General features: G+C 38.4%; 1 protein-coding gene across 3 annotated transcripts in view; it reads left to right on the top strand.

The window, feature by feature from the left end:
* Nucleotides 1–13,603, top strand: part of SIRT5 (sirtuin 5) — a 31,401-nt gene that overhangs the window by 797 nt on the left and 17,001 nt on the right. The window contains exons 2-6 of one of the 3 annotated variants that reach the window (XM_032776950.2): nucleotides 1,520–1,577; nucleotides 3,228–3,371; nucleotides 6,788–6,921; nucleotides 10,439–10,664; nucleotides 12,233–12,320. In XM_032776950.2, the coding sequence (XP_032632841.1) occupies nucleotides 3,257–3,371; nucleotides 6,788–6,921; nucleotides 10,439–10,664; nucleotides 12,233–12,320 (563 nt within the window). In that variant the 5' untranslated portion in view covers nucleotides 1,520–1,577; nucleotides 3,228–3,256. Of the gene's footprint in view, nucleotides 1–1,519; nucleotides 2,878–3,080; nucleotides 3,372–6,787; nucleotides 6,922–10,438; nucleotides 10,665–12,232; nucleotides 12,321–13,603 lie in introns of all 3 variants that reach the window. The other 2 variants (XM_075062858.1, XM_032776949.2) reach the window with 2 other exon arrangements.

Raw genomic sequence — 13,603 nt, 5'->3', positions numbered from 1 at the left:
TTTGTTACACTGGGTATAATTCAAGCCATACAAAAACTGTGCGAAGACCAGCCCTAGCACATTTGAAAATCTGAGCGTAGAAAGCGCACGTTGTATTTTCAGAGAAATGTAGGGCTTGAGAGGTCGTCTAGTTCATCCCCCCATGCTGGGGGAGGAGGGGGACGGAACACCAAGTATACCCTACCATCCCCAACAGGTGTTTGTCCAACCTATTCCTAAATACCTCCAATGATGTGGATTCCACAGCCTCCCTGGAAGCTTATTCCAGAGTTTTACAGTTAGTTTTTCCTGATATCCAGCCTAAATCTCCCTTGCTGCAAACTAAACTGATTGCTTTTTTCCAACCATTGGTGGGCATGGAGAACAACTGATAGCTGTGTCCTCTCTATAACAACCTCTTACATATTTGCAGACTATTATATTGTTCCCTGTCAGCTTTCTTTTCTAGATTAGACATGATATGGTCTGGGGTGTAGGTCCCTAGTGACCTCAGCATCACCCTTGAATCCTTGAGGGAGTGGAGCACTTCATCCAACTTGTTGGATGTACTCTCCAGTCACAGGTACCTGCTATGTAATAAATATTCGATGCCGGCAATCAAGAGGCACACTGTGTGGTAAAGCTAATGGCCTTGGACCATCTGACATGTTCATAGCCACCTGCGGCACCATCTTTTTTACCATCTGATATTCTTGGGTGGCTTTTCTTAGCTCTTCTTTACATTCCGGATGGAATTTTGGTATGTACAGGCTTATCCTTTCCCATGCCAAAAATCTGTATTTAGCAAAAAGGGCCTTGTAGTTTGTGATACAAAATTGGAGGGAGGAAGATGAATGTGTCTTGTGCCTGAAAAGATCCAGTTCTTGGAGTCCTTATTTTTCAGCACACCCTTGGTAGATCAGGTCTTTTCTTGGACCACGGACACAGCCAGAGACTCTGGGGCTGGATGAGTGTGAAATTTTTTGACATTTTTGGTAAATATTTTTCTACTTGCTTTGAAGTAGGGGGAAGCGAGCCTTAATGTGATAGTTGGTTAAGGTCATCCCAATACATTTTAAAAAAACATTACTTATTATCCTAGTCTAGACAGAGCCCTGGCATATAATGTGGGCAGGATATGTTGTGTTTAACACAGGCTCCCGCTCAGGCAGAACACAATGAACTAGCACATTTTTTAAGTGCTGAACTGAGTCTACACTTCTACACTAGGTGCAAAATTGTATTTATATTGTTAACGCTCACATTTTTCTAGTCTAGAAAAGAGCAAGTGAAGGTTTTTCCCATGTTTATCCCAATGTGACACTTTAAATAAGACTTCCCTTTGTCTGTCTCTCATTCCTGCCACAAACCATTGCCTCAATAGATTCTAATCTGAGATCCTACAAATTGTTACATGAGTGCAACCACCCATAGGTCGGGTCTGTGAACACCAGTCCACCCACGCATTTATCATTGCAGGAGTTAGGCCCTAAATGTTTCTGTTTGACATACCATTGTTGTCTTTTTCTTTGTTACACAGTGAAACATCATATAAATGCTACAGTATGCTCTCAGCAGTACAGTTGTCTGTCTAAGATGTGTGTATGTATGTGATCTATTTTTGAGTATAAATATTTTTAATTATCAGAGGGATAGTCTGAATCTGTAAAAAGCAACAAAGAGTCCTGTGGCACCTTAGACTGACAGATGTGTTGGAGCATAAGCTTTCCCACAGACTCTTTGTTTATTATTTTTTAATGTATGCTTGAACAAAAGTAATGTTTTTAACGTGTCTAATAGACAAAATTATTATGCTGTGATGCCAGTAGTGAAATCATGATCTTTGTAAAGTGCAATACACTCTCTGCATTATATAATCTTAGTATGTATGTTCTGTCATCAGTACCAGATAGTTAAAATTGGTTGAATATTTCTATGTAGATTCTTTCAATACTGTAATGAGAACGATGAGGTAATATAAGGGAAATAATCACTGGTTTTGTGTGTGGTTTTTACCTTTAACAGTTTCTGAATATAGGGGGAGGTTCTTCTTTTGATTGGGATGTAAGAATATCTGAGTCAGTGGAAAGTACTGTGGATTTAAATATCCGGGAAGATTCTATTTAAGGGAAAAAATATTCTGGTTGTAGTGAACATAAATATGAAGAGTTTTTTTATTACTTTCCTCCATTTTTGTATGCTTTTGTGGATTGTATCGATTTTTATCTATTAAGATTACTTTAAATTCCATTTACCACTAAAGAGGAAATTGACTTATAAATACTACCAATAACACTTTCCAATATGTTCATTCTGTATAAATGTTACATAATATAAGGAAAATTACAATACCAAGGTGCAAAGGATAGAGCAGCTGTACTGTGTTGAGAGGTAATTGGATCTAACACTCTAAACACCAGGATTGAAATCTGTATTATGGGCTTGGCTGAATGGTCTTAGCCCATTGTCCCACTAAGCACTTGGTCACTCTTACGCTGTCTGAGGATCTCATCAGCCTTGTCATAAGGGAACACAATTTCCCAGTGAAATCAGTGTAAGTTGTAATAGTTTACTCCAGTTGTGAATTTTGCCCAGTGTATGTTTTACCATCTGTAAAGGGGGGACTAAATCTCAGAATTAGTTAATGGTTGTATGAGGTATTAAAAATTAAAAGCCCTGTATATGCTAGGCATTACTGTCTGCACAGTATCACATTTTTCTTTATTAAACCCATGAGATCATACTGTGTGTTTTCAGTATAAGGACTCGAGTCACGGCAGAGTGGAAAGAATTTAATTCATTTTATGGGGGAAAATATTAATTGGCTATTCTGCCTTGAGTTCAAGTAAGATTTTGACATGTCTGTGTTTCATACTGGGGGAAAAAACTGGAAAAAATGTACGTATTTCAGTACTTTCTCCACAAGAGGAGGATTGCCAGTCCTTTAAATCTTTTATGTTATGTTTTATCATATTATTTGATTGATCTGTAAGTTGGAAATACTGTAGTTGTGAACTTTGTCCATAAGCAATAGTTGGGCAAGATAAATGGGGTTAAGAATGGAATAGTATACACTGCCAATTCTCCTCTTGTGGGGAAAGTACTGAAATACGTGTATTTTTTTTCCCCAATACTGAACTTCATTCTTTTTGTGACACAGAAAAGAGAGTATTTGAGTATATTCGCTGTATAGTCTTTGCCACATAAACATGTATTCATACAACTTTTCATTTGATCTCTTTTTTCAGAGTAGGAACTACTGTATAAAGGGATCCTGATGAGTCTTTTCCAGTTTACCAGTAGAAGGCTGGTTTCGCAAGCATATTGTGGACTTAAGCCTCCTTCTTCCAAGAAACAAAGGATTTGCTTAGAAATGGCTCGCCCTAATTCAAGTAAGATAAATTCATTCCTGTGCTATGTATTTTTCTTTCTATACTCCAGATAAATATTCTGTAAATTATTTTTCTCTCTTCCTTGCTTTCTGAGTTTTGAGTATCTTAAAATTAAGCAGCATTGTTGTAGACACAAAGGACTGAACAACATAAATGTTCAAACTCAAGAGAGTATATTATGTAAACATACAGTATAACACCTGCACATATTTCCTTATTTTAAAGATTGCAAGGTCCAAACCATTAGTCTTCTTTGCTGAATCACTTTTGGCTCTGTGATTGTAGTATCAGTTCTCTGCGTTATCACTTTGTAAAGTTATGGGAAATTAATGATTGTTTGCGTGTTCCTTGTGTTTCTGTAACTTTTTAATCGTAACTTTTGCAAATGAGTCAAATTAGTCATCATGTGGATGCAAGCTATAAGTTTAAAAAATGTTTTGGTTGTTTAAGTGCAAGAGAATCCTGTGGAAAATATAATAAATGGTATGTTTTTAAACTTCGAATTGAAATGACAGAAAAGAGTTTAAAAAAAAAAAGTTTAAAAGAATTTCATTCTAGGCTTAGACGTAGCATGAGAAATTTCAGCCTTCAAGGTAACCTGTCGCAAGTTACAAGTGCCTGATAATGAGTGTTTAAAATGGAAATTCAGTCTCAACATTAAATACAGCATCACTACAGTGAAGCTGTAATAATCAGGAGGAGAACGATGATTGAATAAAACCTTGATTTGAACCTGCCCGGGCTTTAATAATAACAATCTATATTTTAGTTTGAAAGTGAGATTCTTGGAGAGACAAGTCTTTAAATGGAGAAGTGTGGCTGTGAAGCTTTGTTTGTTTTTTTTAAATGGGTGAAAGTCACCTTCCTTGCAATCAAGCTGAATGATTGCCAAGTTCCTGACCTAGTTAGGGGTCAAAATGGCTATTCCTGTTAACATTTTTTATCATGTCAATATTTATAAAATAGGCAATATATTTGTGTCACTGTATATTTTTGTGTGTATGTTTAGATTTGTCTTGCATATTCATACAGAGTAAAATTCACTCCTCCGCTTCTGCACTGCAGGCTTTCTGCAGGAATTGAGGTAGTGAAACCACTCCCACCAACTCACAGGTAGGGTATTGGGTAATGCTACAGCTGTTCAAATCCAGGTGATAATCTACATGAAAATCTTTCATCAAAAGAGTTAGTTTAACTTGAATACAACAAGCAAGATCTCTTAGATCAGGGATTCTCAAACTTCATTGCACCGTGACCCCCCTCCTGACAACAAAAATTGCTACATGATCCCCAGGACAGGGGACCCAAGCTTGAGCTTGCCCAAGCCCCACATCCCAAAATGGGGGGGGAGGGGGGCAAAGCCTGAGCCCCACTGCCCCGTGTGGTAGGAGCCAAAACTGACGCCCAAGGGCTTCAGCCGCAGGCAGGGGGCCTGTAACCTAAGCCCCGCCACCCACAGCTGAAGCCCTCAGGTTTCAGCTGTGTGTGGTGGGGCTTGGGCTTCAGCTTTGTCCCTGGGCCTGAGCAAGTGTAAGTCAGCCCTGGCAACCCCACTAAAACAGGGTTGCAACCCACTTTGGGGTCCTGACCTCCAGTTTGAGAACCACTGTTTTAGATTGTAATAGTAAAATACAAATAGTCAGTATCGAAGGTCCACCTCCACAGTCACTTTCTAGGAGGGATGCGGTTTGGGTTGAGCTGTGAGACTGGGAAGGTCACGTAACATCTGTCAATTTAAAGGGATGCTGTAGATGTACAAATCCTATTTCTTTCTGCAAATATCTTGTGTGCTGTAGTTCAAAGCAACATCTAAGATGACTATAATTGAATGAGATTAGAGATGCAGATATTTTTTGTTTTTCAGTTTGTGCATTTGAAAAGCCCTTTGTGTATTAGTTTAATTCTTTGCTCTTTGTAATTAGTCACTTGTCCAAGCCACTTGTGTGGATTTTTCACACATTACTGGGAAAATGACCGATAAATGTAAATGCAAACCAAAAATTGACAAGGTGACTCAGAGGCAGGTATCATACCTTAAACTATTTTCAATTAATGTTTTTTACACTAACTAGATTTTAGTTTGTGTCTTCCTTTTAATTAGCACAATGTATGAAGAATTTTAAGATGGTTGTATCATAGGTCAGGGTAACTATTTCCCCTCAGTGGTCCAGCAAGGGCACCCACTCTCAAGCTTCCAGCTTCCCAGCCATTGTCTTTCTGGGTGGAGACCAGCATCTCTTTCCCTTCTGGGTATTTCCAGGCTGCACAGTTCCCTGCCTTCACTGTGTTATTCCCAGCACAGATAGGTTGCCCAAGTTTACTTGCTTGCTTTCTCCTCAGCGATGGTTAACAGGTGTAATTATTATAAAGTACCACACAGCACTTCCCATACAAGCCTATTTTATTCTTACGGTAAAAATCATTACCGAGAAAACATAGTAAAACCAGTAAAAGAATCTACATATATGCTAATAAGCTTACCAGCCATCACCCAATCCTAACATTGGCTATGGGAGGAGGAGTCCTTCAGCCTTCCCCCCTCCCCCCAATTTCCTTTATGATCACAAGATTAGCCACAGTTCAGAACTAGCACCTGTTCTTATGGGGCCTTACTAGCCACAGTCCTTTCAATCCTAACCTAAGGATTGGGGCCTTCCATAGAAGCCCTTAGACAGTTTAAACCCAGGCTGTTTATCCAATCCTTTCATTGTCCTTTGCTCCCTGGAGAATGCAGTTTGAACTAGTATATGCAGACCTCTAGGGAGAGGTGGGGGGTGGCTTCAAAGGGGGAGAAGTAGTATATTAGCATCCCTCTCCTACTAGAGAAGGTACGTACAATGCCACAGCATCACAATTGCATTTTTAATACAGTGTAACCCAAAAGTATTAACCCTAACTCAATAAGGTTTAACTTAATTCTGCAAAGTTTATCTTAATTCCATAAGGTTTGTTCAGGATATTACAGAATATTGTCAGCCTGTCACCCCTTGGATGAAAGGAGTTTATATATAACTAGAAATTACAGCATTTCAGAATTATTCTTATATCCCTGTTAATTCCAGCATAGGAACTTTCGTTTAAGGCCTCAGTCTTCCAAACCCTTAACACGTGTATTTAACTTCATGCACAAGAGCAGTCCTCTTGCAGCTAGGAGCACTACTTGTGTGCATAAGTGTTTACAAGATCAGGGCTTAAAATGATTTCTCATGGATAACACTTCTAATTATGATCTACAGAACAGCAGGAAAGAATAGATATTCTAAAAGTAAAAGTGTGGCTGTTTTTGCCCTACAGCCACATTTGTGCTTGTATGCCCATTGCTACATATCTGAGTGATTAAACAGTCTCTATTTATTTAAAAATGAAACAAAACTGGTGGATCAATTAATCTTAATTTTTTTTTCCATTATATTTAGATATCGCTGATTTTCGAGAAGTGTTTTCCAAAGCAAAGCATATAGCCATTATTACAGGGGCTGGTGTTAGCGCCGAGAGTGGTGTTCCTACCTTCAGAGGCACAGGGGGCTACTGGAGAAAATGGCAAGCTCAGGTATGTAGTTGAGCGAGACTGTTGATGAACTACTATTATTCCTTTAATTCAGATGTGCTATTACAATTGAGTTAGAAGCAGCTAGCTATTTAAAGGGTAGCCGTGCTCCCACAGTGCTTCAGTGGTGACAAAATGTTCTCTGCTCAGCCATCTCTGCAGCTTCTTTCTCACGCTCCCCTGTGGTAGTGTCATGCAACTGCAACTGCTCTTTTTCGCTGGTCAGCACAACAGTCTTAGCTGTCTTGGAGACACTTAGGGGTCCTCCTTGCTGCTTCCCTGCTTGATTTTTTCCGCAGGACTCCTCTCCCTTTCTAAATTCAGACAAATGATAAAACCGGGGATGGACAGTATTGAATACATTTTCTTTGCTTATTTGATTGCTTCTTGTCTTGATGCTTTTGTCTGTCACACTCTGACAACTTCCTACCGCAGCCTGCTGTCTGTGCTCCTTCTGTGGCTCAAAATTCACTTCATTTAATGTCCTCTTTCTTATACACCTCTGCCCCAATATAACACTGTCCTTGGGGGCCAAAAAATATTACCATGTTATAGGTGAAACCGCATTATATCGAATTTGCTTTGATCTGCCGGAGTGCACAGTTGTGTCGTGTCGTGTCTTCTCCTCACCTCGCCTCCGGAGTCCTGCTTTACCATGTTCTATATGAATTTGTGTTATATCGGGTCGCATTATATCAGGGTAGAGGTATATTTGCACTGCTATCATAATCAATTTTGTGTATATGTGTGTTTAAGATAATGCTCATGAAAGATTTAATTCTTCTGGAAATTAGAGCAGCTATGTAGTTATACAGTTATTGATATGATAAAGGTGCACCTGTATTTCTTTCAGTAATTGTGCATTTAAATACAATATATTTATATAAATGTTGTTTTTTTCGTATGAGAACTTTGATATATTAATGTTCAGTCTTTATGTAGCACTGCAAGTATATAGTTCAGATGGATTTATTTGAATGAGCTTTCTCCTCCTATCTTTTAAACAAGAAAACTGAATGCAAATCCCATATTAATGCAGAATTATGGCTGAAATTTTATAGGCACGCAGGAGACAAAGTATTAGTTGTTGCCAGAATGAAAGCTTATCATTTGGCTACATTATACATAAATTAAGGCAGAATTGAAATTACCAGTAACAAAATATATGATGTAAAGGTGTCTAGTTTTATGGCTTCTTTAGTGCATATAAAATATTAACTATTATGTTGCACTTAATTTCTTTGTTTTTTGTTTGTATTGTGTTTGTACTCTCAAGAGGAGGCTTGGTTGGGGTGTGTAGGATGAGTTCTGTGTGCACAGTGTAAAAGTACAGAATTCTGGATAATATTACAGTAAAACTATTTGCGGGAGAGGGATAGCTCAGTGGTTTGAGCATTGGCCTGCTAAACCCAGGGTTGTGAGTTCAATCCTTGAGGGGGCCAGTTGAGGATCTGGGGCAAAATCAGTATTTGGTCCTGCTAGTGAAGGCAGGGGACAGGACTCGATGACCTTTCAGGGTCCCTTCCAGTTCTATGAGATAGGTATATCACCATATGTCATATGCAACTTTGAATGGCGTTACTTCATTGCATAAAATACAGTATTTATAGATCCATAATTATAAGGCCATAAGGAACAGTTATGATCATCTAGTCAGGCCTCCTGTATAACACTGTATGGCTTTATAGAAAAAGGAAGACTGATTCTGGCTATTGACTTGTATTCTTGTTAGATATAGCTGGTTACAATACTGTGATGTAATCAGCTTGTCATCTACATAATAGCTAGGGCTGTCAATCGCAGTTAATTCACACGATTAACTCAAAAAAAATTGTGATTAATCACAGTTTTAATCTCACTGTTAAACAATAGAATACCAGTTGAAATTTATTTGCTACATTTTCATATATATTGTATTCTCTGTTGGACGTTTTCTACATTTTCATATATATTCTGTGTGTTGTAATTTAAATCAAAGTGTGTATTACTTTTGATTACAAATATTTGTACTGTAAAAATAATAAACAAAAGAAATAGTATTTTTCAGTTCACCTAATACAAGTGCTGTAATGTAATCTTTGTCGTGAAAGTGCAATTTACAAATGTAGATTTTTTTTTTGTTATATAACTGCACTCAAAAACAAAACAATGTAAAATTTTAGAGCCCCCAAGTCCACACAGTCCTACTTCTTGTTCAGCCAATTGCTAAGACAAACAATTTTGTTTACATTTACTGGGGATAATGCTGCCCTCTTCTTACTTACAATGTCACCAGAAAGTGAGAACAGGCATTTGCATGGCACTTTTGTGGCCAGCATTGCAAGGTATTTGTCTGCCAGATATGCTAAGCATTCATATGCCCCTTCATGCTTCAACCACCATTCCAGAGGACATGCTTCCTTGCTGATGATGCTTTTTAAAAAAATAAAGCATTAATTAAATTTGAGACTGAACTCCTTGGGGGAGAATTGTATGTCCCTTGCTCTGTTTTACTGGCATTCCGCCATATATTTCATGTCATAGCAGTATTGGGTGATGACCCAGCTCATGTTGTTCATTTTAAGAACACTTTCATGCAAAGAAGGTACCAATGTGAGCTTTCTAAAGAAAGCTGCAACACTCGACCCCAGATTTAAGAATCTGAAGTGCCTTTCAAAATCTGAGAGGGAGAAGGTGTGGAGCATGCTTTCAGAAGTCGTAAAAGAGCAACACTCCGATGTGAAAACTACAGAACCCGAACCACCATAAAAAGAAAATCAACCTTCTGCTGGTGCCATCTGACTCAGATCATGAAAATGAATATGCTTCAGTCCGCACTGCTTTGGCTTGTTATTGAGCAGAACCTATCATCAGCATGGACGCATGTCACCTGGAATGATGGTTGAAGCATGAAGGGAGATACGATCTTTACTGCATCTGGCACATAAATATCTTGCGATGCCAGCTACAACAGTGCCATGAGAATGCCTGTTCTCATTTTCAGGTGACATTGTAAACAAGAAGCGGGCAGCATTGTCTCCTGCAAATGTAAACAAATTTTGTTTGTCTGAGCAATTGGCTGAACAAGAAGTAGGACTGAGTAGGCTTACAGGCTCTAAAATTTTACATTGTTTTATTTTTGAATGCATATTTTTGTACATAATTCTACATTTGTAAGATCAACTTTCATGATTGAGATTGCACTACAGTATTTGTATGAGGTGAATTGAAAAATACTGTTTTTTTTTTACAGTGCAAATACTTGTAATCAAAAATAAATATAAAGTGAGCACTGTAGACTTAGCACTGTAGACTTTGTATTGTGTGTTGTAATTCAAACCAATAAATATGAAAATGTAGAAAACATCCACAAATTTTTAAATAAATGGCATTCTATTATTGTTTAATAGTCTGATTAATAACGTGATTAATTTTTTTAATCGCTCAACATCCCTAATAGTAGATACAGTCACATGTAAGTTATTATGAAGTGTGGTTGTTTTGCTCTTATTACTAATGAATGAATGTTGTTTTTTTTTAGGAACTGGCTACCCCAGAAGCCTTTGCAAGGAACTCCTCCCGTGTGTGGGAATTTTATCATTACCGTCGGGAGCTGATGTTGAGTAAACAACCAAATCCAGCACATATTGCCATTGCAGAGTGCGAAGCCAGACTGAGCAAACAGGGAAGGAGTGTTGTGGTCATTACTCAGAACATTGATGAACTCCACAGAAAGGCAGGCACAAAACATCTCTTAGAAATTCATGGTTAGTATTAATGCACACATACACTAGAACTGATCAGAAGATGGAGGAGGGCGTTTCTACTGAAATCTTCGAATTTTTGCAGAAAATGAAATTTTCAGTCAAAAACTTCAACTGAAAACCAAAACCATGTGCCCAGTGGCCCAGTTCTCCTTTATGGATCTGGGTTCCTGGCCAGATTACATCTCCTATTACACATTGTGGCCAAGGCCTCCCATGATGCACTGTGGCGGCTTAGCAAGAGGGGACACCAAGGTGAAGCATGGGAGATGGGTGCATGAAACACCTGCACTATTGCTCACAAGAGGTGCTGTGGTGGCATTTCCAAATAAAATTTTTGGCTTTCAGGTGTTTGAGTTTTTTAGATTAAAAGTCAACATTTTCCAGGGAAAGCAGACACTTTTTTTCATTAACAGTTGTTTTGTTGAAAACTCAGTTTCTGTCAAGCACTTGAAATGGAAAATTTCGACCAGTCTTAATGCATGTGTTGTGCCGACAGACCCTGGTTGTCAGCGGGCAGGATCGAACCTGGGACCTCTGGAGCTTAGTGCATGAGCCTCTATCGCATGAGCTAAAAGTCAGCTGGCTGTCAGCTAAGGCTGTAGAGCAGACTCATTTAACTCTCTCTCTAAGTGGTCTCGGTGCCACTAGATGGGACAGAACACCACACCCAAGGAGGTGTGTGGGTTACACTTACACGTGTACTCACTCTGACCAACTATTGCTGAACTTGTCATTGCCTGCTGTCTCTTTCCTTTGTTGTTTGTCATTCAGTTTTTTATACTGACAATGGCACTGGAACTCTCTCTCTTTTAACACTTTCTCCTTGCAGGTCTCAGATCGACTTGGATGAATATACTCATACAATAGAACTTAGCTTATTTATCTTAAAGGGTAGGAATTACAAATTACTGAGTTTTCCAGTTTGTGAGCAGGGATAATACATCACAAAGTATTTTGTTCACTTATTTTGATAAGTGTAGTTTAATTCTGACTATAATTAATTTTTACAAAATATACTACAATATATCACGAAGTCTTAGTAATGTCAGGCCTCACTATGTCATTTGCTGTTAATTATTTGAGAAGTCAGAGGTACCTTTTTTGAGCATTTTTTTTGTGCAAATTACAAAGTGTGCGTTTTAACACAGTTCTCCTGTACCCAGGAGGAAATGCTACCTTCTTAGCCAGATTGCAAACAATTCCTGTTTCTTTGTAAAATTATTTTTTTCAGCAATACTGTTATAATCATCTAGATGTCATGAGATAAACCAGAGTATAAGCCACAGTCTATTAGAGGAATCATTTCTCTAAACAAATATGCTATTGGTTTCTTTGACTGCCAATCAAAAATGTTTTATGTGCATGCTTTATAATAAACTAATTCACAGTGCTGCCAAGCTGGAATTTCTTAAGTTCTGTGTTCCTGTAACTTAAACTGCCCACAAGATATATTCTCCAATGTCAAATAAGGGAACACTTGGGATGGATATAACTGTTTGCATGCGTAACCACATCTGAAAGTCATAGTTTGATATTAAAATCTGGAATTGCTGCTTTGTGCATTTCAGGTAGCTTATTCAAAACCCGATGCACCAGCTGTGGAAATGTGGCAGAGAATTACAAGAGTCCAATATGTCCAGCTTTGGCTGGGAAAGGGTAATATATTGCGAACCCCATACTTCCTCTTTTTCAGTTTGCTACTTATTTATTATCTTTAGCAGGGTAGATATTTTCAGAGCTGGGCTGGGTTTTAGCCAGGTGTTCCCCATTTACCTCAGTGGGAATTGTGTTTAAAGCCCACATGATGCTTTTAAAACATAGGATATATTGTTTCATTATCTCTAGCTTTATTCACTGAGAACTGGGAGGATGTCAGGCCACTGAAACAGCTCACTGCTAAAGCGCACATGGGGCTTAGCCATGTTTTTCCAAGTTTTTTAATTAATGATCATACTTACAGGAAGTTAGCAGAATAAGTTTATTAAAAATAACCCACTAGACTAACCTGGATCCAGTTGTGTTATATATTTAGGCTTATATTTTATATCACTCATTGTCAGGCCTGACATCACTCTTGTCAGGCCTGATATACTCACTACACCTCCCACAGTGGTAAAATTCAGAACTGGGAATGTATTTGGGGTCACCTTGGTGGTTGTAACTAAGGCTGATGGAAGCCAGAGTGGGGTTCAGAGCTGCTGAATCAGGGCTGTTTAGCACACAGACACTCAGGATGTGACCTGCATGCTTGTAGGCAGGCTGGGAGCTACAGCAGCAAAATACTGTAAGGCACCCAGGATTGCAGGGCAAGTGGTGACCACCCCCTACTGGTCTGGATTGCACTGAATGCAGTGACACCTACAGAAGAGGAAAAATGAAAGATGTTTAACAGCAGCACCTCTGGGAAGTTCCAAAACCAACGGGCTGTATTTCAAAGATCAGTTAAGATTCCTGAGTGACAAATCAAATACAATTTTCTGTCATATACAAATTGTATCAATAATGAGCACTTTAATGACACATCAGTTATTTCAAAGGTGAGGCCACATAATGTCATATGTTTGGCTATTAAACTACAGCTCCACCCTTATTCTCAAGAAAAAGCAATAGATACTTTATTTTTCTGATATCCCCATATACCAATATTCCTTGAAATATTTAGGTATCAAAATCAAAAATACATTAAAATTCTCTCAGCGATCCATGTCTTATCAGTTGTGGTTGATGTGATAAAATATGTATTTTATTTTAAAAATGTTGTGGAAGGTGTAGTGTAACCTTCAAGATGTCTTTACCTATTTTTATTTGCTTTCAAGTACTTCAGTTTTGTAAATGATGATGCAGCAAAGAATCCTGTGGCACCTTATAGACTAACAGACATTTTGGAGCATGAGAGGTTTCATGGGTGAATACCCACTTTGTCATCTGACGAAGTGGGT

Source organism: Chelonoidis abingdonii, chromosome 2 (assembly GCF_003597395.2).
Source record: "Chelonoidis abingdonii isolate Lonesome George chromosome 2, CheloAbing_2.0, whole genome shotgun sequence".
NCBI lineage: Eukaryota > Metazoa > Chordata > Testudines > Testudinidae > Chelonoidis > Chelonoidis abingdonii.
Note: the sequence above shows the minus strand (reverse complement) of the source record. Positions and strands in the feature narration are given on the sequence as shown.